Source organism: Gymnoscopelus microlampas, assembly GCF_963454915.1.
Source record: "Gymnoscopelus microlampas genome assembly, chromosome: 9".
Lineage (NCBI taxonomy): Eukaryota > Metazoa > Chordata > Actinopteri > Myctophiformes > Myctophidae > Gymnoscopelus > Gymnoscopelus microlampas.
Window position 1 is genome coordinate 24,761,539 of NC_139946.1, and position 27,232 is coordinate 24,788,770.

The window sequence follows — 27,232 nt, forward strand, 5'->3', positions numbered from 1 at the left end:
ATGCTCCTTAAGCCAAAGTATGGCCGCTTTCGCAACGACTCTGTGACCTCCTCCGACGACCTGATGCAGAGCTTAGCTATGAGTGGCAAAGTGGTGGCCACACCGGTGGTCCACTCGTCCGCCCCCAGCCTGCCTCTGCCTCCCCTGCCTCCCCTGGACCCCAGCTCCAGGTCTGCATCCTCCTCTGGGGCTGCAGCCCTGGCCGACTCCCCCTGCCTGGACGGGGAGCAGGATGCCACAACCACGTTCTGCATGCTCATCCCCAAGATGCCTCAGTGGAAGTTCTCCAACTCCCTGCTCAGCCGGAGCCCCTCAAACTCCAGCTCTAGCTCCAGCTCCAGCAAGGACTCGGGCAAGGCTGCACCTCCCTCCCAGCCCTCCTCTTCATCATTATCATCATCAGTACACGGATCTGGGGGTGCAACCTCAGCCAGTGGCCCTGTGGCCAGCCTAGCTGCTGTGTTGAACTCCTGTGACCCTGTGTGTGTCACCCCCTGTTCATTACAGGCTATCCGAGGGCAGAGAGTGGCAGCAGCGGCGGCCAGTTCAGGGGGCCACGGATTTGGAGCCCCAGAGGTCACAGGGAGCCCAGGGGGCTTCTGCAGTGCCAGGTCAGGCATGAGCCGCCGGGCCAGAGTGGAGGGCATGTGGCTGGGAGGAGAGGACTTCAGTCAGAAGGGCGGCTTCATCCACAAGCCCACTCAGGGATGGCTGCACCCTGACAAGAAGATTGCAGGACCAGGGGCCTCCTATATTGTCAGGGTGAGTTATTACACACTCATACTAATTATCTGTTGATTTATCACTGTGTGGGGGTTGTTTTTTTAATTACAATTGAACATTACATTTCCTTGGGGCTAGTTTTCCTGCAGAAGTTATAATAAAGCTCAGGCCTTCGTTGTTGGCCAGCAAGTTTGGCATTCCTTTCTTGCAAACAGCCAAGCACATACTTTTGTCCAAGCTCATTGTTTACATCTGATTTAACAGAATGGGTACAATTGCCAGCTCACAGGTATCATTAGATCACATGTTATTGATAAGTCCATTGTGTCCCTGGGCTGGAAACAAAAGGACACTACAGTGTCAGGCAGTTTGTTATGCAGCACCACATGTTGATGGCTGAGGAATACATAATTCACACAGATAACTTGGTGTGGCTGGTAGAGAGACTGCACCGGGGCAGCACACAGGCTTCAGGGTGGGGATGATACAGGATGATGATTTATGCAAATACTAATAGGACAATTTCTGCTTTATAGTATACTATAGGCTTTATGGAGGGTATATATACAGTGGTATTGACAACCCCCTGTATATTGCATTTGTTGCCTAAACTGCAACTTACATCTTTATGTGTGGTGACTGTTACTGTAGCAATGGAATATAGTCCCAATATGAATAAGAGAACCAAATCGTAATGGTTGGTTAAAGGACTTGGCTGAGAAAATAATGAATGATGCATGTGGGAGTGGCATTCTTTGTGTACTGATTGTGTGTGGAAAGAGAGAGAGAAAGACCCTAAGATTATATGGCAATGGCATGGCATTTGATTTACAATGTGCAAGCACAAAATAAGTCAGTCCTCTGATTCACATTATGGTTGTATAACTGGTGTCCAAAAAATGTTTTTTTTTATTATCAAAAATGGAATCAAGCCACGTCAAGAAAAGGAAATTGTAGCCCCTTTCCCGCCAAGAAGGTGACATTGATTTTTCCCATGAAATCTATCATCATGCGTTGTGAGGATGGCTTGTACGGGGAGTGAGGACATCGCCTCATCGGTGCCTTTCTCGTGATTTAGTGCTCACAAAGGGTTACCGTCCCGAGGAGACTGCTTGACGTCAATGTCAACGATCTCCCCTCAGCAAACCCCCATTACTCCCCGCCCTCCTTCCCCCTCCCCTCTGCTCCCCTGTCCCCTCCACCCTGCCTCACCCCTCCTCCTCCTCCTCCTCAGCCTCAAGCCAACGACGTGGCTCTTGATTAGCCCGGTGCAGGGCCCAAGCACGCTTTCTAATAGCATTACACAGACACCCCATTCATTCCTATATTCAATTACATTTCAGCCACTGTCATTTGCATCATGTGATGTAGATCACTGGTTCTCAACGTCTGGTCCGGGACCCGCCTGGGGTCCAAAAGGTCCCTTACGGGTCTGTAAATCTCTTGGACCCCAATCCACACTGTAAAATTCTCAGTGTTCATTTAACTCTGAGAGTGTACAAATGGAATCGATTTGGTTCCATTTGTACACTTTTGAACACAGAGTTACAGGCCTGTACGGGTCCATTTGGACCCCCTGGTGGTCCCCGAACCCAACGTTGAGAAACAGTGATGCAGATGAGGATGGTTGGCTCAGCCAGGGCCCTGGGCGGGGAGGGGTCCATCTGTGTGAGGCCCGATTCATCGCCATACGATGGCGTATTCTTCGGCGAGCGACACCACACACCATACGGCATTATTATTATGAAGTAAGCGTGAGGCTTGGCAGGCGGTGAAAACATATTGGCTGTCAGCACCAGACTGTATGGGGATTCTCTGGGCTCATGTTAACAACCACCAGCGCCCCCCACCCCGCCTTCGCATTTAACACTGTGCCTGGATGACATCTCAGTTTGTCTTGACTGACATTCGGTCACCACTGGCGACGAGGGGATCGGATCCTCTTCTTTCCCTAGAGGAATTTTCTCCCCCAGAATTATTCTCTCGCAGTTTGCCATGCAACCTGAACCGTTGTAACTGAAATAGACATCATACCTATAATCAAGCCGCTTGGATGTTTAAGCTTGCCAACTGCAAGTGGCACTGCAGTAAGTGTGAGGATTAGCTTGGAGCTACTGTGCAAACAGGATTCCATGGGATGCGTGGGCAGAATGCAGTTTGTCTGCTATACTGTGTTTAATGCGTGTAGGGAGGAGCACCCGCTGCATGTATTAGTGTCACAATGACAGGATATTTCTGCTGCGCTCGGGCCATTTTCTCTGCACAGCTACAGTACATGCACACATGCACACATGCACAGGCACACACAGACACACACTTGCAGACACATGATCGTGCATAAATGTGTGCACACACACCCCTTCCTGGGAGGTGACAGACAGCCATTGCTGTCCTCTACCCTGACACGTCCTGTGTGCCCACGCCGCTCCACACCATGCCACGCCACGCCACGCCACGCCACGCCACTCCACACCATGCCACGCCACGCCACGCCACGCCACGACACGACCTGCTTCTGCACCTGACACCAGTGGTGGAAAGTAACGAAGTACATTTACTTAAGTACTGTACTTAAGTACAATTTTGAGATATTTGTACTTTACTTGAGTATTTCCAATTTCCAATACTTTTACTTCTACTCCACTACATCTCAGAGGCAAATATTGTACTTTTACTCCACTACAATTATTTGAAAAGTTTAGTTACTAGTTACTTTGCAATTGTAAATTATGATGTTATAGAACATACATTAACCACTTTAGCCCTATTTTATACCAAGGCTATTTGAAAATAACAGATCTACAAGCTCACAACGTGTTGTGAGCTTGTAGATCGGCTATTTTCAAATATATAGTACTTTTACTTTTGGTACTTTAAGTACATTGTGATGCCAATTTTGGATTTTTACTTGTAACAGAGTATTTTTATATTGCAGTATTGGTACTTTTACTTAAGTAAAGAATTTGAGTACTTTTTCCACCACTGCCTGACACCCACGCACAGCACCGCAATGCACCCCGCAAACGACAGGCAAAGCCCCTGCAGCCTGCCAAGCCAACCACTAGCCAGAGAGCAATAAAAAACCATGACTGCAATCATTCTGCACAATTAGGTGGCTGACATTTCATTTTAGTGCTGCACAGGAGGACGTCTCTTCAAATTATGAAAAACAGACGTAGTAAGCCATTTACTGTGGCTACAGTACACATTAGTGTTAATTTATCTATTTGTAACTCTGAGAGTACACACATGCAACCAAATGGATCCTTACGTCAATCGGGTCCATTTGGGTGCATTTGCACACTCCCTGGGGTAAGTTAACACTGGGTATCATCATCTTACAGCATAGCAGCAGTTCAGAGCATGTTTCTTCTACTGTATCTCTTGCTGTATAGGCAGAAAGAAACCTCTTATCTCCATACAGTAGTTTAGCTTTTTGTTTTTCCTCGTAAATGAATGCCCTACTTCGTCATACTACAGTGTCACACAAAAGTTGCAAAAATAGTAATAATATTTTTGCTCTTTTTGAATTTAAATTCTGAAAAAGTAACAGTTTTGGACATATGAGGTTTCCACCCGACAGCGTCGACATAATATGTGAGTGTCAGATATAATGACATGAATCTTTTTTCCATGTGTGTTAATTTCTGCTTTCTTGTGCCAATCCTCAAACTAAAATATGTTTATCATATTTGTCCAACGTCATATGATGACGTCCACCTGTTTGCCAGCCTTTATTATCCTACTTGAGTCATATTTCATTAATGTTGTATTTTCAGTAGCAGCAGAAAGCCACGCACACAAGCATGCACGCACGCACATATTTCCGCACGCACACATTCATTATTCATGCATGTCCACATAATAGCAGCTAGGAAGGGACACAAACACTGTGGTCACAAAACAACAATGCATCGACACACATCAAGTTCATGGCATCATCGTCGCAGATCTTACACGCAACTAAGAAAGGTGACTGCCAGGCCGGGTGGCTCTACCCAGGGCCGTGTGACAGATCAGACATCTCCATATTAGGGCAAGCTTCATCCCAATCCGACCTCCACTGACTTCCAGTAGAAGCGTAAACTTCTAAAAGATAAAACAACACACACACACACACACACACACACACACACACACACACACACACACATACACACACACACACACACACACACACACACACACACACACACACACACACACACACACACACACACACACACACACACACACACACACAGACCCGAAATGGTCCATTTTGGACCCCTGGTGGGCCCCCGGACCAGAGATAAACGGCCACAGGATGTCTTCTGCAGCACCGACAGCCAGGCTACATCAACTAATATGATAACCATCTCTCTCTTCCTTTAAATAAAAAAAAGGGCTAATTTCCTTGAATTTCTCGAATTAATGCTTCTTTAGAAAGCCTGTGTCCCTGATAACATGATTGGTGCGTCGGAGACTTAAGACGTCAGGGTTGAGGGGCAGTGCAGATAGGCAAATGGAAGAGGGCATGCTTCACGTCGGCGCAGGGTAGCAGTGTAACAATGGAGGCATTGACAGAAAGAACAGAGAGAGAGCGGCAAGCGCAGGAGCGACCGTTTCCATGATGGAAGGCTTCCCCATGTTTCCTAATCTGGTTAGAAGGCTCATTAAGCTCTCAGGCGGTTGCTCAGTGTGTGTGTGTGTGTGTGTGTGTGTGTGTGTGTGTGTGTGTGTGTGTGTGTGTGTGTGTGTGTGTGTGTGTGTGTGTGTGTGTGTGTGTGTGTGTGTGTGTGTGTGTGTCTGAGAACCGTTCGGCCTGTTAAAGCCTTCCCCACTGCAGTCACAACAAAAAAGTCTTGGAAACTTATACTCATGATAAGACATTGATTGAGTTTGAACCCAAATCCAAAGTGGGCAGGATGTGAACGATGTTAGCATATAGCCGCTCAAAGGTAGGGCATATCACCCTTCAAGTAAGTAAATACTCAGCATTAACTTAACTATGAATGTGACAAATGTGACAAAAGGGTCCATCTGGTCACATCATTTGCACACTCTCAGACTTGACAGAAGTGGATAAATTAACACTGAAGATTCGTGCAGTAGTCTACAAAAACGTGGGTGGCCATAGCTGGGGTGGCTACAGAATACCGAAGTCCTGACGTCACTCGCTCATCAACCTGGGTCGCAGAAGTTTTTCTCTATGAAAAATAACATTGGGTCATCTTAGAATCGTCCCATATAAGAATTGTGGTCCAAAAATAAACAAATTGTCCTGTCAGGGAGGTGGCTCTGTATCGTTTACGATAGTCAGTCACTCATAGTTGATACAGTCTGTTTCTGGCGAAGAAGAGGGGAGAGAAGTAAGCACAGAAACACTGATATCATGGTACTGTTTGTTTACCGTTGATCCATTTTTTCGGTCCTTTTTAATTAGGGTTAGGGTCATGTTTTTTTCCACTAATGTAATGTTTTGTATTGTTGTAGGACACATCATGGTGATTGTTTTGCACCTTAGAACTAAGATTATCGTCTGCACCGTTGCACCCAACTTCACGTGGGGGGGTATAGAGAGATTAAAATAGGTGTGCACACACAGCTGCAAAGTAATGTAAGACTTACTCATGTGCATGACTTGTGCAAACACGCGCGCGCGCGCACACACACACACACACACACACACACACACACACACACACACACACACACACACACACACACACACACACACACACACACACACACACACACACACACACACACACACACACACACACACACACACACACACACACACACACACACACACACACACACACACACTCGTTGAAATTTGTTATTTCCAGAAAGAGAAAGAAAAGAAGAGGGTGGGGGGGCTGGGAAACCACAATGCAAATAGGCCCTCAGGGCTTTTTGTGTTATGCTTTTAGCATTGCTGGCGTAATTGTACTTGCTGTACTGTTTGCCATTTGTTAATAAAGTATTCAATCAATCAAAAAAAAGCAAGGGGTAAAGAAAGAAAAATCAAACAAAGGTGTCTACATATATACACTTAGCATACAGTATGCATATTATATGCACACGCACGCACGCACGCACGCACGCACGCACGCACGCACGCACGCACGCACGCACGCACGCACATACACACACACGCATACATACGTATACACACACATGCACGCATGCGCACACGCATATGCACACGCACACGCACACACCTCCATCCCTCACTCAGAGCTGTGAGTGCTACTAATCTCATCACGACACCATTAGCACCTCAACCTTCTGGCCATTAAGGGGCCACTCAGTTGTCTCCTGGTCGCTGGAGTACACTTAACTGGTCCACAGGACATGTGGACCACAGCTAGATTACTACACATTATCATAAATACTGTGTGTGTCCCCCACCACACCTTCTTTCTTGGGAAGGCTTTCGACCTGAGGACAATTCTACAAAATGCCGTCTAAATCGGTATAGTTCTCACACTTTCAAGATTTTTCAAAAATGTTCAAAAATAGCAGATGTACAAGCTTGCAGCGCGGCACAAAGTGACACGGTGTGAGCTTGTATATCTGCTATTTTTGAATAGCCAAAGCCAAAATCTTAAATGACACAGATGCTTTCCCGGTATTAATGGTTTTTCGGGTTTTTCCATAAATTGCTGATATACAAGCTCTTAAACACGTCGCAACACGTCGCAAGCTTGTAGATTGGCGAGTATAGGGGGCACTAATGTAATTTCTTTATCATGTGTTAAGAAAACGGCCTGTTGGAACAAAAAATGTTGATACTCCCCACCTCCCTGTGTGTGTGTGTGTGTGTGTGTGTGTGTGTGTGTGTGTGTGTGTGTGTGTGTGTGTGTGTGTGTGTGTGTGTGTGTGTGTGTGTGTGTGTGTGTGTGTGTGTGTGTGTGTGTGTGTGTGTGTGTGTGTGTGTGTGTGTGTACGTGATCAGCAACATTCAAGGTCTTGTATACAATTATTGAGGGAATGTTGATTTTACCGTTGAATTTGCAATTTGCTGTCTCAGCTAGAAGCTGAAATGTCACGGGGCTCATCCCTGTTATTGACGCGAGGAGGTTACAAGTCTCAGCTGGTGAACAGGGGGCAAAGGCCTGATCTATATGGTAACATCCAGACTCTGCTGACAGCAAGACCCCGAACAAGGCATAGGAAATTAAGCTGCTAAAGAGGCTCTGTTGTGCAGATAACCTTGTCCTTTTGGAAACTTTTGGAGATATAGTATGTGTGTAATGTTAGATAGTATATGTATCAATATGGGTGGAATTTAAACCTGAACCATTCACCTGTACCTTGCAGAGATGGCAGATCTACAAGATCACAATGTGCCGTGATGCGACACACTGTGAGCTTGTAGATTGGCTATTTCCACTCACTAATCTTACAATATAGCCAAAAGGTAAATCTATAATAATAAATCAAACTAATAAATATAACAATACATCTTAATTGAAACCACATTATAACTTTGTGTCTGTTCTGTCTCTCTCCATGCAGTATATGGGCTGCATTGAGGTGCTGAAGTCGATGCGCTCGCTGGACTTCAACACGCGAACTCAGGTGACGAGGTAAGCTGGGCTGGGGTTTAACTATCTCTCCTGGTAGTACTGGTACAGTATTAATGGTGAGTCGGGAGAATCTGATGGGATTAGCAGAGGGATCAGCCACCATGAAACCAAATCACTGTCATCACGGGGCCCTCGGCCTGATCTTGCCTGGCACACAGCAAAATCCTGAATGTGAATGTTTTAATTTTTTAAGTTAAATGAATACTCAGGTTTTTAATGTGTTTACCAAGTACCTCATTTTAGGAGTGGTTATTTGAAGCAAACATGAAAAAAATATATTTTCATGAACAAAAAACCCTGCCTCTTTTATTCAAATTGACAGATGTTTCGGTCCCACTGGACCTTCATCAAGAGTGTCCTTGATGAAGGTCCAGTGGGGCCGAAAAATCTGTCATTCAGTGGGGCCGAAAAATCTGTCATCCGAATGAAGTGGATGTGCGAATACTTCTCTTACAAGGAGTGGTTATTTACCAATATGTTTGAAGTTTGTTACTGGATTCCAAACAATATTTTCAGATTGACATCCATTTGATGAGATCATTTTAGCATTTTCTAGGTTTTGAAGTGGTTACATGGGTTCTATTTTCCTTGACTTATAATGGGCCATAAATCATAATAATCGAAAAATAATTACTGTATAATGACTGTTAGTTATATTTTTCCATGAAGCAGTAATTCATAGCTGTGACATACCATGGCATGTAAGAGATATCAGTATATCACTACTGCAGATTTTATGTGTGCGTCAAGATGTGTGCCTTAAGTCTGTGTGTTTATGCTCCACATGTGATGTTATTGTTATGAAAGCAGCAGCACCACTCAATCTCTCTCTCTCGCTCTCTCCTAATCTCTCTCCATCTTTCTCTTTACCTCACTCTCACTGTCTCTCACCCTTCTCTCTCCTCCATAATCGATTGGTAGTAATCAGAGCCCCCCCTGTGCACCCAAGGTATAAGTGCAGAGGGTGGGGGATGGGGGGTGCGGGGGGGCAGAGATGGAGGGAGGAATAGAGACAGATCTATTATTGATGATGTTGGCTAATGACTGTGGAAAGCTGCAGTGATCCTCAATGCCCCCCCCCCATACACACACACACACACACACACACACACACACACACACACACACACACACACACACACACACACACACACACACACACACACACACACACACACACACACACACACACACACACACACACACACACACACACACAGGATAATGTCTGGTGTGACTCATATTGGATGAGAGGGGGTGGGGGGTGGTTCAAAACAAAACAACGGAAGGACAGAAGAAACAGACAGAGAGATGTCTTGTATTAAAGCTGCGTAAATCAGCTTAAGTTCCACTGTGACTGATTTCATGACACAACAAGGCTGGATGTGCCCGTTTTTGAGGACTTGCTTTGTTTTGGATGACATGCTTGCATGATCCGTTTGGTTGTTTATGATTGTTCATTTGTGTAGCTCTGTCTTTGTGAAGATCTTTATTTCTATAACATTGTCCCCATTTCAAGTTAGGCTTGCATTTTCCCCACTAAGATTTTTGGAGGTCATATTAGAGAGACACTTTTGATTGATTGACTCCTGAGGAAGGTCCAGAGGGGCCAAAACGTCTGTCAATTTGAATAAAAGCTAATGCTGCTGAGCAAGAGCAGTGTGTGGGAGTTTTGTTCATGAAATATTTTTTTCATGTTTGCTTCAGAGGTCATATTAAAAAAAAATGACCTGGTGACTTCAATAGAGACAACCCAACTAAAATACTGGTTGTATTTGGGTAGTTTCGTTTGAATTGCCCATTTTTCTTTAAAAAAAAAAAAGTGTTCCACTGTGGAGCACAGAGCCCATACCCACAACTTGGCTGAAGCCTGTTGGACTTCTCTTTATGATCTTTAGAGGCCATTTTGTCACAGTGGCTACTTTACAAAAGACCTCCAAATTCCCTAGTGACACAGAGGGCATGGGACCTGAGGCCCCAAACCCTCAAGAGAGCCCATCTGTCCAACTGGGCAGTTAGGATGACTGATCGGCTCAATAAATCAAACTCTTCATTTGTAGCACTTAACATAATATGAATCTATGCAAAACAGAAAGAACCTTTTTAACCACTTAAACCCTATACACATATATATACATATAGGGTTCTATACTTGGTCCGCTCCCTTTTGCCCTCTATATACCAAAATATAACCGTTACCAAACTCATACCACATAGCAAAGCAACCCATTGTGATCTTGTAAATCTGCTATAGAGGATATGCGTGTGACATCATCATCAAACCCAGAAGTTATGCAGGAATGCCTACTGAGTGTCAAAAAAATACTTTCTGGCCTTGACAGCCCATGCATCCAAACAGAAAAGTCATATCTGATTGCATTAAACAACATTAAACAATGTTAAACTCACTTTGCATGTTGCTTTGCCACTCGCTTTGCCACTCGATGTGCCATTCACTTTAAGCATGCGTATATCCTCTATTTTTGCCATATGTTCACCCCCAGAATAGGGACACTATTCATGTGGTTAAGTCAATTATACTGTATTGTAGGTCTGTATGGGTAAAATACTAGTATACAACCCCTGTTACTGTAGGTGAAAGAGACATGGAGTGATGAAATCCAAACAAAACGGATGCAATAAAGGACAACACAGCCAGCAGACACATCCACATCCTGAATGTCAGAAAAATACCAGTCAACCTGAAAATCTAATTTCCACAAGCTGCAGTGTCCTCAACAACACAAGCCTATTTAGCAGCTGTAGCTGTGTCACAGTATGAAGCCATTAAGCAATAAGAGCAGGCAGCAAGAGGCACTGGATTTAGTCCTAGGAGAGAGAGCCCAAGCCTGCACATCATCAACAACAACAGCAACAAAAACAACACCATGATCGTCTCCTCCCACTGTCCTCCCGTCACCACGAGTCACATGAGCATTGTGGCGTTTTTCAAAAATCCCTGAGAAGACCTTTAGTCGAGATGGGGACGCTGCTTTTTAAATATTTACGAGCCACCTGATAGGGGCAGGGTTCTTCACTCCCCCCCCCCTCCTCACTGTCCCCTGACAGTCTAGAACACAACAGCTCCAGCCTCATCATCAGTGTGAGTGTGTGTGTGTGTGTGTGTGTGTGTGTGTGTGTGTGTGTGTGTGTGTGTGTGTGTGTGTGTGTGTGTGTGTGTGTGTGTGTGTGTGTGCGCGCGCGCGTGCGTGTGTGTGAATGCTGGCATTCGTGCCTGTGAGCATGTGTCATCATTGCATCATTGTCTCACGACAACACTATATGTGACGGCTCCATATTCTCAATATGAATAACAGCGGTGGTCGGACGGGCGACAGTGAGTCAGGGGGTAGGGTAGCCGTCTGGGAGCCGTAAGGTTTCTGGTTCGATTCCCTGTGGCTCCTCATGTCTGCAACTTGAAGTGTCCATGAGCAAGACACTGTGAAACCCTATAACTGCTCCCAATGAGCAGGCTGGTGCTGGTTGTTGCCTAGCATGGTTGCCTCTGCCATCGGTGTGTATATGTATCTCATTAGCAGGAACAGCAATTGATTGATTGATTGATTGATTGATTGGTTGATTCATCGATAACAAGCATATGCACAAAACAAATGATTGCACATTTTGGTCAAAAGGATAACACAAAAAAGCCTGAAGCCCGAAACAATACATTTACATGTACAAATTCAGTTTAAAATCAGAACCATGTGGAATTTAGAAAACCCTTTAAGGAGGACTTAAAGCTAGTAATAGTCCCAGTCAACGTATTGACTGTAGGAAGAAAGTCATTTCCAATACTGCTTTTTACTCTGCTCTACAAAGTTAGTGCAGGTACCTCTAGTGGAGTAGCTATGTACATCATAAACTCTATAAAAGTCATTGCATAAATATTTGGGTGCCTCATCGTTTACAATCATGTGGACTATAATGCATCATAGACATGGGATGCATAGTAAGTGTTACCAAACTCTCTCCTCCACTCTAAGTCAACCAAGGCTAATGAGTCGGTAGGAGATGAGTTCTGGGGTGGAGCTTGTAGATCTAGATTTTTGTAGATGTAGATTTTTACTTAATACATGTATATTGTGTGTGTGAAAGGAGTGAATGTGAAGTACATTGTAAAGCAGGTTGGCCAAGAAATGGTAAATGGTGCATTTATAAAGCACCTTAGCACACTTTAACCCATTAAAACCAGGAAAGTAAATGTCATTTTAGATGTTTACGTTGGCTATTCAAAAATAGCAGATATACAAGACAGCGCATCACGTTGTGCCGCAAGCTTGTACATCTGCTATTGTTTTTACATTTTTGGAAAATCTTTAAAGTGTGAGAAATACTAATGGCATTTGTAGAATCGGCCTCGGGTCTTCTTAATGGGTTAAAATGTGCATTATATTGACCCTTTTGCACACACTTTCTTTCACCATTGGTGGAGGAAACCATGCAAGGCATCAAACTGCTCATCGCTCTGAGTGGCCGGAAAGACTAGAAAGGCACTATATATGTATGCAGTGCATTTACCATGATAATTAATTAGAACATTTCCACTTTATGTTTGTCACGTAGGCTCTGAGCACGACTATAATCCCCGCCCAGCCCCACTCTACTAGGCCACATTATCTCCAGCTCGCACAGACATACTATGTTGGAACATCTCACAGACAAAACCCATCAACACCCATTAGCAAGCCATCTTCTCCCCGGGGCTATAGCAGCCTAATCGCACAGATGTACAGTAAAACACAGAACATTCCAGCAGCTGAGAGAATTGGTTTGAGGGTTATCGTTGAGCTATGAGGTTTGGGGGGCACTGCATACTGTACAGTATGTGCAAGAGAAATGGGATTGTAATTGTGGACCCTGAATCACGCGACAATTTCTGTGGTGTCCTGTGGTGAACATGAGGTGAAAATAGCAGATCTACAAGCTAACAATACTGCACATTGTGAGCTTGTAGATCAGCTATTTTTGTGAAGACTACACAAAATCGCTTTCCAGAAAATAGCAGATTGTTGTCCCTCTACAGTCTACTCTACACTGTAGAAGAGGACCAAGTATATAGACCCCTGTGGGACCACCAGCCAGCTAAGTATATAGGGTTGAAGTGGTCGTTAAGGAGAGATGTGATTTCTTGAAGCCACTTAAGTGTGATATTGATTAACTAGGCATAGTTACAGTACAGTCATGGTTACATCAGGTATGTGTCTCTAAGCTGTAGCCAGAGAAAGTCATGCCTGTTAAAGGTTGACCTGCTGGCAACCTTGTCTTGACCTTTGAACTGTGATGTGATCTGTGACCTGCGACCTTACCTTGAGGGAGGAACACAGAGCATGTTCATTTTGGGTTGTGTAACGCGTTTATCCTCAGGGCGGACACTGTGTGGTCCTAAACCACTGAAGTGTGATCATGGTCCCCTCAATAGATAGACAGATACCTTTATTGATCCCGTGGGGGGAAATCAGTTGTCCAGAGGTAGCACAGCAGTTAAGTTACAGAGTTACAGGTAAAGAGGTAAAGAGGTAAAGAGTAAGGAAAAGTACTGTCGTATCCACCTGTTTCCTAGGCTTTTCACTGTGTTCCACTTCCTGTCTTTTGATCCAATGAAATCCAATGAAACCGGTCAGATGACTAGTGATATCCAATGAAATCCGACAGGTAGTGGAAAACACACAGCCAAGAAACAGCAATACAAGGCAAGAAAAAGAAAAGAAGAAGTGCTGTCAAGGACTTTGTTGTACTGCTGTATAATTTCAATAAACTATTCTATTCTAAATCTGCTAAAATGTGATCGTCGTCATATTGTTTAAAAAAAACAAAAGAACATTTCATATACAAACATAATCAATGAATTCATCATTTCTCCATTGTCCATGGATCCTTTGTAGCCTGTTGATCAATAGCCACACAGTAAAATCCTCAGTGTTCACTGATCCATTTGTAATTAGAGCAGTGGTTCTCAAAGCGGGGTTCCAGGGGGTCCCTTCCCTATGGCATCACAATCAGTTTAACCATTTTAACTCTATATCTGTACATCGGCTAGATCTGCTAATGTCTCAGATGGGGGTCCGTGACCAAATACATATTAATTTAGGGGTCCTTGACATGAAAAAGTTTAAGTAACACTGATTTAGAGAGGTTATAACCAAATGGACCCTTATGGGTCCATTTGGTTCTATTTGTAACCTCTCTAAGGAGATATTTGTACACTGTGAGAGTTAAATGAACACTGTTGATTTTAGCAGCCTATTGACCAATATTGTGTCCTACCATTGTGTCAATCTAACGTGTGACCCTTCCTAACCAGGGAAGCCATCAACAGGCTGTGTGAAGCGGTGCCTGGGGGAAAGGGAGCCTGGCGGAAGAAGGTCAGTGGTAAAGATGTAATCCTTGTGTGACTGTGCACACGTGCGCACGTGTGTGTGTGTGTGTGTGTGTGTGTGTGCGCGTGCGTGCGTGCGTGCGTGCGTGCGTGCGTGCGTGCGTGCGTGTGTGTGTGTGTGTGTGTGTGTGTGTGTGTGTGTGTGTGTGTGTGTGTGTGTGTGTGTGTGTGTGTGTGTGTGTGTGTGTGTGTGTGTGACACACGCGCGTGCGTGTGCATCACACATGGTTCAAAGAGCAGCTTCAAATTATTATTTAAACTGACATGCAAAAAAAAAGTTTTAACTGGCCTTGGAGCACTAGACGTGTGGGGCTAAGTTGTCATACTAGACCATTGGTTCTCAACGTGGGGTCCGGGGGGGGTTCTTGTGGGGGGTCCCAGGGGGTCCCCAGCTAAAACGATTGATAGTTAGGACCCAAATAGACCTTACAGGTTAAATTAACACTGAGGGTTTTACAGTGTGGATTGGGGTCCCAGAGATAAAAAAGCATATGAAATGGGAGTCCTTGAATTTAAAAAGGTTGAGAATGACTGAACTAGACAGTGGAAAGTGTCCTGGGGCAGTAAAGGCACAAAAATATTAGATCGTCAGCAGTGGTTCTTTTGGGTGGTTTACAGTACTCTCCATCGAGAACTGTAGTATCAGCTATAATAACAATCTAATGCAGATCACGAAGCTCCCGGTTGTAAAACGATGCTATATGTTCCTGTAGAAGCTACAAGCCTGCATGCAATCAATCTAGTTTTAAGAAAAACATGTTTAATTTACAATGTCATGGAGTCATGTCATCAAATACTTCACTACCCACAATCCTGATGTGCAGCAGAGACATCTCTGACTGATATGCCATGGACACTATGGACATAGTGTACGAGGCAAAGAGCCCCTTTTAGAACTATTCTATTTTATTATACAGTAGGTAAATGTTTGTTTAGAACAATTTTGGATTTTGAAACATTTTGCAAGTAGTATTCCTTAACTAGTCTTGTGCATTTGTATGTGTGGGTATATCACTATTGTTTCATAGCAGCAAACTATTTTCCCAGTGCATGTACATGTAGAGTATTACTGTAACTACATTAACCCTGGTGTCCCTAATATGGACATTGTCATAGGTCACGATTGTCAACCGTTTCCAAAACCTTTCATATTTCCAATCAATTTGTCAAAGATTCGAAGTCTAACATAGGGCTCAAGTGGTTAATAAACAGATACGCAGTTGATGATGTATTCTGTGTCTCTGTGTTGTAGGCCTTTAACAAGGCTCTCCAGTCCATCATGGGTAAAAGTAACTTGCGTTTTGCTGGCATGAGTATTGCGGTCAACATCTCCATAGAGGGCCTCAGCCTCCTCATCCCAACCACTCGACAGGTCAGACACCGCTCCGCTACAAGTAGATGTATTTACATCTGATACAAAATATTTTTATATGACCAAAAATGTCAGTTTGCTCACTGGTGATATGATTATATCCAGAATTAAAAGTATTATTGTTATTATTGTTATTGATATAGTTGCACTGAGACAGAGAGAAACATACACAAACATATACAAGGTAAAATCAGGAATGTTAACATCACAGAGTGTTGAAAATGAACTCTCAGATGTAAATGAATGCTCCTGATTTTCCGGCATAGGGACAGTGACAAACAATAACAGTACCAAACGTAAGAGTTGCATTGTAATCCCAGTGATTCTATCTTTTGTTTCTGTACTGTACTTTCCCCGTCTCCATCTCTCAGGTGATAGCGCACCATCCGATGCAGTCCATCTCCTTTGCCTCTGGGGGAGACACTGTGAGTGCAATGCGTTATTCCCCACTGCCTTCTGTTTGGTTGGAATGGACTTTTTGGCAGACGGCAAGTCTGACCGGGTTGCATTTGACTGCGTTCCAATCTCATGGCCTGAGAATCAATAAGGGCTTTAATTCAATTATATCCCACCCCTAATTCATCTGGTCTTATTGAGTTTTTCCTCCCGTCTTTTGCAGGACACGCCCGACTACGTTGCATATGTGGCCAAAGACCCAGTTAATCAGAGAGGTATCTACTCCAAGGAGCTTCTCTTTGCATTCCCTTTTGAGTGCACAACACATACATGCAGCATCGTGTGTATGTTTGTGTGTGTGTTTGTGTGTGTGTGCGCGTTAAATATGGATTAGATTCCATCCAGAGGGAGGTGCATTATGACTCACTGCCACTTGTTTATCAAGATGCTGCTATCGATTTTTCTGACTCTCTCAAAAAGACAAAGACAAAATGAAGAAGTTCATTCTAAAATGAGTTATCTGCTGGTTGGAAAACACTCCTTGATTGCTCCTTTAAACTCATTACTGAGGTGAAAATACATCTCTGTGTGGGCTAATACAAATGTAATTTGCTCTCATGACCACTTAAACCGTATCTATATACTTCATTGACCGGGATCCCCCCAGGGGTCTATACTCGGTCCCCTAGTTTTTTTCCTCGACACCAAATCTCTTTGCCAAAGATAGCCAATCTGCAAGCTCACAACACGTTGCAATACAACGCGTTGTGAGCTTGTAGATCTATCATGTCATGTCCTGCTGGTCATTATTATGACATGACCAAAATAGGGATGCTAGGGTGCTAAAGAAGATTCAGGATCAAGATGGCAACTGAATTTCCCCCGCGGGATCAATAAATGTCTATCTCAGGATTGGGTCATGATTATTTTTATGATACATGCACACAGCAAAGTTATTATTGTTTTGAAATATTCATTTGTTTCTTTTAATTTTAGGAATTGACCATTTTTAATTTATTTGCGTTTTAGTCTTAAGGTTGTTACACACCGGCGATTATACGCAAAATTCGGACTCGTTCCGAATAATTAAAAGACGCTTTTTTGCTCCATGGAAGCTTGCATTGACTTTATAAGTTTTTTAAAAAAAAAACGTATTATTCGCATGAAAAAATCGCCCCCGGTGTGTAAGGAGCTTTATCATTATGAAAGCCTTGTTTATACAGTATAAGCTGAAAAAGATAGGATGAAAGAATGCATGACATCAGATTTTATTTACAAAGCGTATTATTATTTATCAAAGGCCCATATTGAGCTAGGCCACTCAGTGCAAATTGAGGGGAAAATCTAGGATGATTTTTACATAGACCTACATACTTTTTCGTATTGTTCATTTTTGTCTTTATTGATATTCAAAACACATTTCCCCTTTAGTTTTACTTTTAAGGCAGCACTATGTAACATTTTAACAACTATATCGCCTATTATGTCCCACAAAATGATAAAGTTACACGTTTAAGCAATAACAATCATCCTTCCATAAATGTATAGACTCAGGGGGGGGCCCGGCTAGGGGCTTGACCGTATTACTATGTATAGGGGAGACAATGAGTTTCATCCTGATATTTGCCAAGGCACCACGGCAGAACTGCCAGTAAAAGCGAAGACTGGCCAATCACAGCGCGTCCTCGCCGGACATGCTTGCAGAGACTCTTGGGTAATGAAGTCAAAGACGTTGGCTGCCATGTCATTTGTGTCCAAAGTGGCCGCTGATATCCCAAACTACATAGTGCTGCTTTAATCTTAGATTTACTTAACTATAATAACCCTGGTACACAGTAAAAAATGTTAATTTATCCCTTTGTAACTCTGAGAGTGTAGAAAATGTAACCGAAATTGGCCACATTTGGTTACACTCTCGAGTCAAATTAACACGTTTTACAGTGTACGTTCTATATCTCTGGGCTCACTACTAACATGGCTCTCTGTCTCTGTCAGCGTGTCATATTCTGGAGTGCTCAGACGGTTTAGCCCAGAGTGTCATCAGTACTATTGGCCAAGCCTTCGAGCTGCAGTTCAAACAGTACCTTCACAGCCCGCCCAAGACCATGGCCTCCACGGAGAGGTGAGCTCACTTTTCTGAGGATTCTTTCCCTGCTTCACTGGAGAGCACTGGAACGAAGAAAGAAAATACAGATAATGGAGGGAGAGGTGTGTGTGGGGGGGGTGAAACATGGTTTGGGACTCGTAGGCCAGATTTGATTAAGTCAGTGTAGTCTCTGGACTCGGGATAGACTTCTTGTCTCACACAATTTCCAATACCATGACTTCCATCATTTTACATACGTTCACTGTAGCTGCTTTGCAGCCAGTTGACAAAAGAGGATGATGCAATGGACAAACAGGCTTCATCAATCAGTGTGGTTATCACACTTTGGCACTGCCCCTGGGCCTGGCATCCTACAGAAAGTGCTGAGTTGTGCCTTTCTAGAGACAGTAAAAACCTGATATCAAAAGCTCTTCCTTTCTTGTGCATGAGAAGGAGATGTGATACTTTCCTCAATCTCATATTCCCACAAAGTCCATCATTCAGTTTTGATCATAACACATATCAACGCCTGTTATTCAGCGCTCAGGGGCCTCGCTCTCAGCTTGTCACCAGACCTCAGGTGTTGCTGGGGCCACTGGGGACACGGGGCAAACACCAGAAAAAAATCTATTCTACTGGTTTCAAATGAACTCTATCCTGCAGCCAACAATAGCAGCAACGGGCCACATGTGGATTTATATAGACACACTTCTGATATGGAGATGTCATCTGATCTGAAGCTCCATTCTGCTCAAGAATCCATTCCAAATAGCCTTTTTCTTTTTTTCATTTCATTTGCTTATGTCTTCAACAATTTGCAGTTACAAAACATAGTCATGAGAAGAGGTAAACAAAGGAATAAGTCAGATAACTGGACAACAATATGTACATATAAAGGTGTGCGCTTCACATTACTTAGCAGCAGATATAATACATATATAAATATATGTGTATACATACAGTAAGTTATAGTGCCAGTGCTACAGCAATGGAGTATATTCATATTCATATCTATACAATACAATACACATAAAGTAATAATGCCTGTGATGTCGCCAAGACTGACATGGCGACAGGGCTCACTGACATGGCGACGGGGCTCAGTGATTCAATAAAGAGCTGATATCTTCTCAGGCCTCATGTGACAGAAACAAATCCTGTCCAAAATGACTTCTCTTGCACACGTACACTGTCTAATAAAAACAAAATTACTGAAGCCTGTTAGCTGACATCGTTTTTTTTTTGTATCTATTTTGAAACCTCGAATCTGCACAAAATGTCTGCTTAGCATCCCTTATTTTCCCTTCACAACCCCACCTCATGGTCGTTGTCACTCGTTCTCAAAGTCCTTGAGTTCCCAAGAAGGCAAAAAGTCCAAGGCAAAAAAACAATAGAGGAGGAAGCCCACTGTATAATACAAAAATATATATTTGTAATACCTTCAAACAGCTATTTTCCAACTTTTTTGTTTAGGCAAAAGAACAAACTTGGCTTAAAACATACAAGACTACTCAGCGACGCATTTGAAGTATGATAACTCTACCTCGGGCAGCAGCAATGTTCTCACTCTATGCCTTTATTAGGACTTTCAGGACAGAGGAGCCCGTGTGGGGGGACGAGGAAGACTCCTCAGAGCATGACTACTACAACAGCATCCCAGGGAAGGAGCCCCCAGTGGGAGGAGTGGTGGACTCCCGGCTCAGGCCTGGCGGGGCCATGCTGGGTCACATCCACACCCAGCCACAGAGCAAGGTATAGCGGCCCATGGTGGCATTATAGGAGAATTGTATCTAATGCATGTAATCAACTCGGTAGATCAGTAGTTCTCAAACTTTTTCATGTCAAGGACCTCTAAATTAATGTGTATTTGGCCGTGGACCCCCACCAAGGACCCCATACAAGATTTGTGGTGTTAAAAATGTCAAAATTCAAACATTTTCAAAGAATGTCAAGATCGTTTTAAAAATGTTTATAGAGCCATGGGGGTCCCCGAACCCCACTTTGAGAACCCCTGCATTAGACCACGGACCACCATAACTCTGAGAGTGTACAAATGGAACCAAATGGACCCGTAAGGGTCCATTTGGTTCCATTTGTACACTCTCAGAGTTAAAGCCACACAAGGGTCCATTTGGTCCATTTGGTCCATTTGGTTCCTAACTATCCATCATTTATCTGGGGACCCCCCTGGAACTCCCCTGAAGGACACCAGGGGGTCCCCGGACCCTACTTTGAGAGAACCACATGGCTTTCTGGTACCGCTGCTGTTTGCTATTTACTTTGCATAATGTTGAGAGGAATTAATGTCATAGCTCCTATAGCATGTCATTTTCGACCCCGATCTAAATGTATCTCAGACACTGTAATTGGGGGCTGCAGCTGCTCAGAATCAAGCAGTGTGCATGTCCAGCCTCAGCCCATAATTGACAGCCAGGGTTCAGGCAACACTCTTTCATCTCCTTAGTCCATAAACCAATGACGAATGAGCCTTCATGCTCTTTGCTGCTATTGTTTGCAATGGGGTATCAACTCAAGCCCTGGGAGCATGGCAGTGCACTCCATAAACGTCTTCTCTATGGTGCACTGCACCGTGATTGCCGGAGAAAGATATGATTACAGGTTGAACCCAGGCCCCTGTGAGAGGAATCATTCCCTTTTCCCAGCAGCCTTATTCGAGTGGCACGCGCTGTACTGTAGCTAGGGTTTCAGACTGAGTGCCTCCAAACGACATTATGCAGGGACAAGAGATGTATGTTGTACCAATCAGGTAGTGAAACAAATATGTTTACAAGTCATTTGAGTGTGTCTTTGTGGCGTGTGTGTGTGTGTGTGTGTGTGTGTGTGTGTGTGTGTGTGTGTGTGTGTGTGTGTGTGTGTGTGTGTGTGTGTGTGTGTGTGTGTGTGTGTGTGTGTGTGCGTGTGTGTGTTGTGGTTGTCTGCAGATGGGCTCCCCAGCGAGAACTGTGTCTTACCCCTCTGGTCAGCTGTGCTACGAACTTCACTGGGACACAGAAACCAGCAGTGGCTCAGGTAAGACCTCTTGTGGCAAAACAAAAGTACTGCAATTAGAAAATGTTAGCTGAATAGCTAATTCTTTATGTTTAATATCTTATTAAACATGATGGTCTTAATTGCTTTCTCTCTCAGGCCTGACATCAGATGGGTACCTGCGTGCAGACGGTCAGCCTCCCAGCAGCAGAGACTATGAGGAGCACTTGTACGTCAACACCCAGAGTCTGGAAGACTCCCTGGCACAGGGGTCAGAGACACACAGAGGACCCAGGGGACCTGAGAGTCCCAAGAAAGACATCTTTGACATGAGTAAGTGTGGCAGGTTTGCTTTGTCAAGTAGCCTACTGTACTTAACACATATATTAAAATGTTGTTACTAGTTACTTTGTAGATTTTGATTATTATTACAAAACACACTAACCACTTCAGCCGTGCATATATCATTGCGGACATTTGAAAATAGCAGATCTACGATCTCTACAAGCTTGTAGATCAACTTAGTTGCAGTCATCAAAGCAAAACACTAGCAGCACTGTCAGACTAAACGCAGACAGGAGGACGCACAAGGCTTTAATTAAAGTTGAGCAGTTGAGCAGTTTGAAACGGGTTTAAAGACCCTATAAATCCGTCCCCGCCCCAAGCTCACAATGCGTTGCAATAAGACGCATTGTGAGCTTGTAGATCGGCTATTTTCAAAATATTTTTTATACATTTTGAACTTGTGAAATGGGACATGCTGCACAATGAGTACTTTTACTTTTGGTATACTGTAAGTATATTTTGATGCCGATACTTTTGTACTTTTATGTGCATTTTGAATATGGTACTTCTACTTGTAACAGAGTATTATCTACATTGCAGTATTGATACTTTTACCTAAGTAAAACACATGAATACTTCTTCCATCACTGGTAGCAACCCGCAAACATGCACTAAGTGCAGACAGTGGTGTAAGTGTATCGCTGTGCTCTTTGCTTCGTGGTCTCTCCCCCCCCCCAGGGCCCTTTGAAGATGCTCTGAAGCTCCACGAGACCACCAGAGGAGGCGGAGGCCCCGGTATGTCCGCCGCAGCCGGGGCGTGTGCCACTCAGGGCGTGGTGGTCTTGGAGGACCAGTGGCCCAGCCCCCCGCGCCGCCGAGCCCCCGTGGCGCCCACCGAGGAGCAGCTCCGCAGGGAGGCCTGGTACCACGGCCGCATGAGCCGCCGAGACGCAGAGAAGATCCTGGTCCGAGACGGAGACTTCCTGGTCAGGGAGAGCACCACCAACCCGGGACAGTACGTCCTGACGGGCATGCACTGTGGCCTGCCCAAACACCTGCTGCTGGTCGACCCCGAGGGAGTGGTGAGTGTGGGGAAAATGGAATAGGCTCTATTCACAGCAGCCATATTATCACTTCCTTCACAGGTGTTACCAATGATACTAATGAAGGCTCTGTTCCATTTAGTCTAGCACAGTGGTTTCCACGACCCCCATAACTCTGAGAGTGTACAAATGGAACCAAATGGACCCGGGTTCCATTTGTACACTCTCAGAGTTACACACCTGTAAGGGGCCATTTGGAAGCCCATGACCCCAACTGTAGACCCACTGGTGTAACAGAGTGTTTCCAGTGGGCCAACATGCACACTATCAGCACCCTGACTCTGTTTGACCAGAATGGAACAGAGCCTTCATTAGTATCATTGGTAACACCTGTGAATGCTATAATATGGCTGCTGTGAATAGAGCCTATTAGTTCAAGAAACAGGCATGAACCACTGTTTCTCTACGTCGGGTCCAAATGCACTCTCAGAGTTACGGGTCTCTAACTCTGAGTATACAATGTTTTATCCGGAGGGTGCAAAATCCATAGGGTGTCTAAGTATCAGGTCTTATGATTTAACTTACGACCTGGAGGCGTGGCCAATGCTGTTTGGTACTTAAGACACGCAAAATAGGGCCCTTGAGTGTACAAATGGAACCAAATGGACCCCGTGAGTCACTGATCTATATGGGTCCATTTGGACCCCTGGTGGTCAGTGGTGGAAAGTAATTAAGTACATGTACTCAGTTACTGTACTTAAGTACATTTCTGAGGTATTTTTTTACTGTACTTGAGTATTTCCAATTCTCAATACTTTTACTTCTACTCCACCACATCTCAGAGGCAAATATTGTACTTTTTACTCCACTACAATTATTTGAAAACTCGAGTTATAGTTACTTTGTAAATTTGGATTATTAGAAAACATGCATTAACCTTCATTAAACTTCAGTCCTATATATACTTTGGCTATATGAAAATAGCAGATCTACAAGCTCACAACGTGTCACGATGCAACGTGTTGTGAGCTTGTAGATCTGCTATTTCCAAAAGATTTGGAAATGGGAGTACTTTTACTTACTACGTTTTGATGCCAGTACTTTTGTACTTTTACTCTAGTACATTCTGAATACCAGACTTTTACTTGCAACAGAGTATTTCTCCATTGTGGAATTGATACTTTTACTTAAAGTAAAACATCTCAGTACTTCTTCCACCACTGCTGGTGGTCCCCGAACCTGACATTGAGAAACAGTGGCATGATGAACTGCTTAACTCTTATTCCCTTGCATCTCTGCCTCTGCTTACATGCAGGTGCGGACCAAAGACATGCTGTTTGAGAGCATCAGCCACCTGATCGCCTACCACCTTAAGAATGAGCTGCCTATTGTGGCAGCAGAAAGTGAACTCCACCTTAAACAGGTGGTCAGGAGGAAACAGTGACCCCTGCAGGCCTGCCTCATTGAGGGTGCACTGCCTGAATGGGTAAGCAGGATACCGAGAAGAAGGACTGCATAAAAAAACATATACCAGGGGTCTTCAAGGTTTTTCAGGCCAAGGACCCCTTAGCTGAGAGAGAGATGAAGCAGGGACCCCCCATCTACATATTGTATTCATGTCAAATGTGTATTTTCAGACAATTAACCACTTAAACTCTCAATACTTTGTAAACTTGACCTTTGGCTCGGTACTTTGTCTGCTCTTTTTTCCCCTCTACACCAAACCTCTTTGCCGAAAACAGCCGATCTACAAGCTCACAACAAGCTCAGAACAAGCTCAGAACAAGGTCACAACGCCTCGTGCTGTGAGGCGTTGTGAGAAGAAAAAAAAAGGTTCCTATCACACAAAGATTTGGTGGCCCTCCTATAGTAAATCTGAGGACCCCCTGTTGAAGACCTCTGATATATACTGTATATATACATGCATATATGTATGATATTTGTAAGGACGTTTGACAAACAGAGAGCATGTCAAGGAGTTTTATTGGCATAGGTCTTTGAATGTTTAGGTTTGGTAATTCATGGATGTATTCGAGAATAAGCTCATCCAACTCAGTACTGTATTCTCAGTTTTGCATTGCTTACCTAATCTAGTTTATATGAATCTTCATTAGGATTATTATTACTATCAATTCATAGTCTACAGAAATAAATGAGAGTGAATTCATTGTTTTAAATATAATTGCTCATTGTTGTTCATTCCCACCTCTTGATTTACCACTACACTGCTATGCACTGTAAATGACTTTCAAATGAATGCAAATACAGTTCTCTGTCTTTCTCTCCCAGGATCCAGAGGTGAACGCCCTCATGTCCATGCAAAAAAAAACGGCTAAAACCTTTAGCCTTGTTGCATCGCCGACTCCCCTATTCCAGTGGACATCGCTACCAAGGACTTAAGAGGTTGTCTGATGTCTCCTTGTACTTTCTGTCTCTGTGGGCTTTCAGGCTCAAAAGGAACTGTCCTGTCATCCGTGCTCAACTCCTCAGCATGCAGTCATTAAGCTACAAACCGCTCGGTCTGAACCTGTCATGGTCCAGCCCACTGAGCCCATAGTCCAGCCAATGACATGGCGTGAACACTTGGCAGCTGATGACAAGAGGTCCAATAAGGTCAAAGAGAGAGTTGACACACTGGGCCAGAAATCATCCAGTACGTCCCCCCACGGGGGTTGGAAGCACACAGAAGTGAAGTGTTCCAACAGACCCGCTGCACTTCTTGTCCCCCACTGCTGTTTGGACCGGGCCAGTCACAAAGAGTCGTGAACCGTGGGCCTTGTGTCATTCAGTAAACCAGTCACGAACCTGACTAGAGCTATAACGCTCCGAAGGACTTTTTTTGGCGCACATAATGGAACCTGAGAGATGTTGTGTTCGGTATTCCTCAGTTCTCGTTTCAGTACCAAATGCAAGAATTGGGTCATATTTTACTATGACAATGGGAGACATCAACCCCATCTCCTCCCAATGTCAGTTTTGCAGAAATGTAAGGACACGTTTGAAATATTTGTTCCTCATGCTTGTAGGCATATCATAAATGGCTTGAAGATGGCACAACTGGAAAATGATGCAGTGCTGTTCCTTGCCTCAATATTACCATTGCTTTACATCCACTTCGGTCTAGCACATTTTTTATTTCATCCTAATAATCTCAGGTCCAAATTAAGCCATGCGTCTGTGTAATTTGTACTAAAGAAGGAGGCCGATCTTTGCAGAGGAAAAGATGTCAACTTGGGTTGTTTAATTTTCACATTATTATACACACATGTAGACAGTCTATACATAAGCAGTTTATGGATGTACTGTATTATATCTTGGAATGTGGGCAGTTCAGATTTGACACTATCAGTTTGTGTTGTGCTGGTATGGGTAAATCATGTCTTGGTACAGCTACACCTGCTATGTAAGCCTGTGATGATTACTGCTCAGAGAGACTGTACTCTGTAGTTAAATTATTTCTGTCTTCTGTTATAAAAAAACAGCCATTGCTAAAGATGCATACAAACTCAGTAGATCCTGATCTGTATTTTGTCCTCGATGTTCAGTGCCTTAAGAACTACAGAAACAAGCATTTCTGTCTGCTTTTCCCACACGGAGAGGACAACAAAGAGTGTGTATAATATAAGGTGTATTAATGTCCCAACTGCAAAGGACTTGTTTTTTTGCATTGCCAATGAATGGATGATCAAGATGTCAGGTTAATTGTAAGCTGTTATCATTGTGACTCTGAAGTAAGCTGCTGATGTGCAAACAATATTTAAAATACTGACTTGGTGTATTATGATTGATCGTCACTGCCCCTATACTGTATGCGTCCTTCAGAAGAGCGAGAGTATTTTTGCCCTTCAAACTATGTTTTTTCTTAGAAGCAAGCCATAGCATCAACCCAAAAAAAGAAAGAAAGATAGAAAGAAATCCCTTCATGAGTTTATTACGAGAGAAGAGAAGAGAAACTCACTTTGACATTGCTGGAAATGAGGGCAACCTCAGTGACTTTTCAAGTTTAAATAAAGATTTGAATTTAACTGAATTTAAGCCATGTTGTATACAGCCATAATACTTGCATATCCCTGTGATGCACCAGAGGGCTAAGGTTGCAGAAAATAACCGATATTTTCGGCACGCAACACAGTCGTACGACGGAGCATAAATTAAGCATTAGTCATTAGGCTACATGCCATGAACACATCTTACTCTTCTCGTCCCAGACTGCAGTGAAGCCTTGTGTGGTGTGGGTGAATCTAGTGAATCTAATCTAAGAGGTTGGGTGTAGGGGTTTGTGTTGGCATGATAAGTGATATCAAATGTATTGTTGTCTCATCCCACTGACTACATACAGTATCTAATCAATCAGATCCCATTAAACAATAAATATATAGT

The 27,232-nt window shown here is 43.7% G+C and overlaps 1 protein-coding gene across 1 annotated transcript; it reads left to right on the forward strand.

Moving 5' to 3' along the window:
* shc2 (SHC (Src homology 2 domain containing) transforming protein 2) lies at positions 1-26,898 on the forward strand (the record flags this gene model as incomplete). Its single annotated transcript, XM_084066888.1, has 13 exons — positions 1-762; positions 8,233-8,303; positions 14,608-14,668; positions 15,935-16,054; positions 16,426-16,479; positions 16,674-16,725; positions 18,446-18,572; positions 20,120-20,288; positions 21,479-21,566; positions 21,684-21,857; positions 22,548-22,891; positions 24,168-24,338; positions 25,142-26,898. 12 exons carry the CDS (start codon positions 1-3, stop codon positions 24,294-24,296), a joined length of 2,151 nt encoding a protein of 716 aa, XP_083923014.1. The 3' UTR covers positions 24,297-24,338; positions 25,142-26,898.
* Between the last annotated feature and the right edge of the window lie 334 nt (positions 26,899-27,232).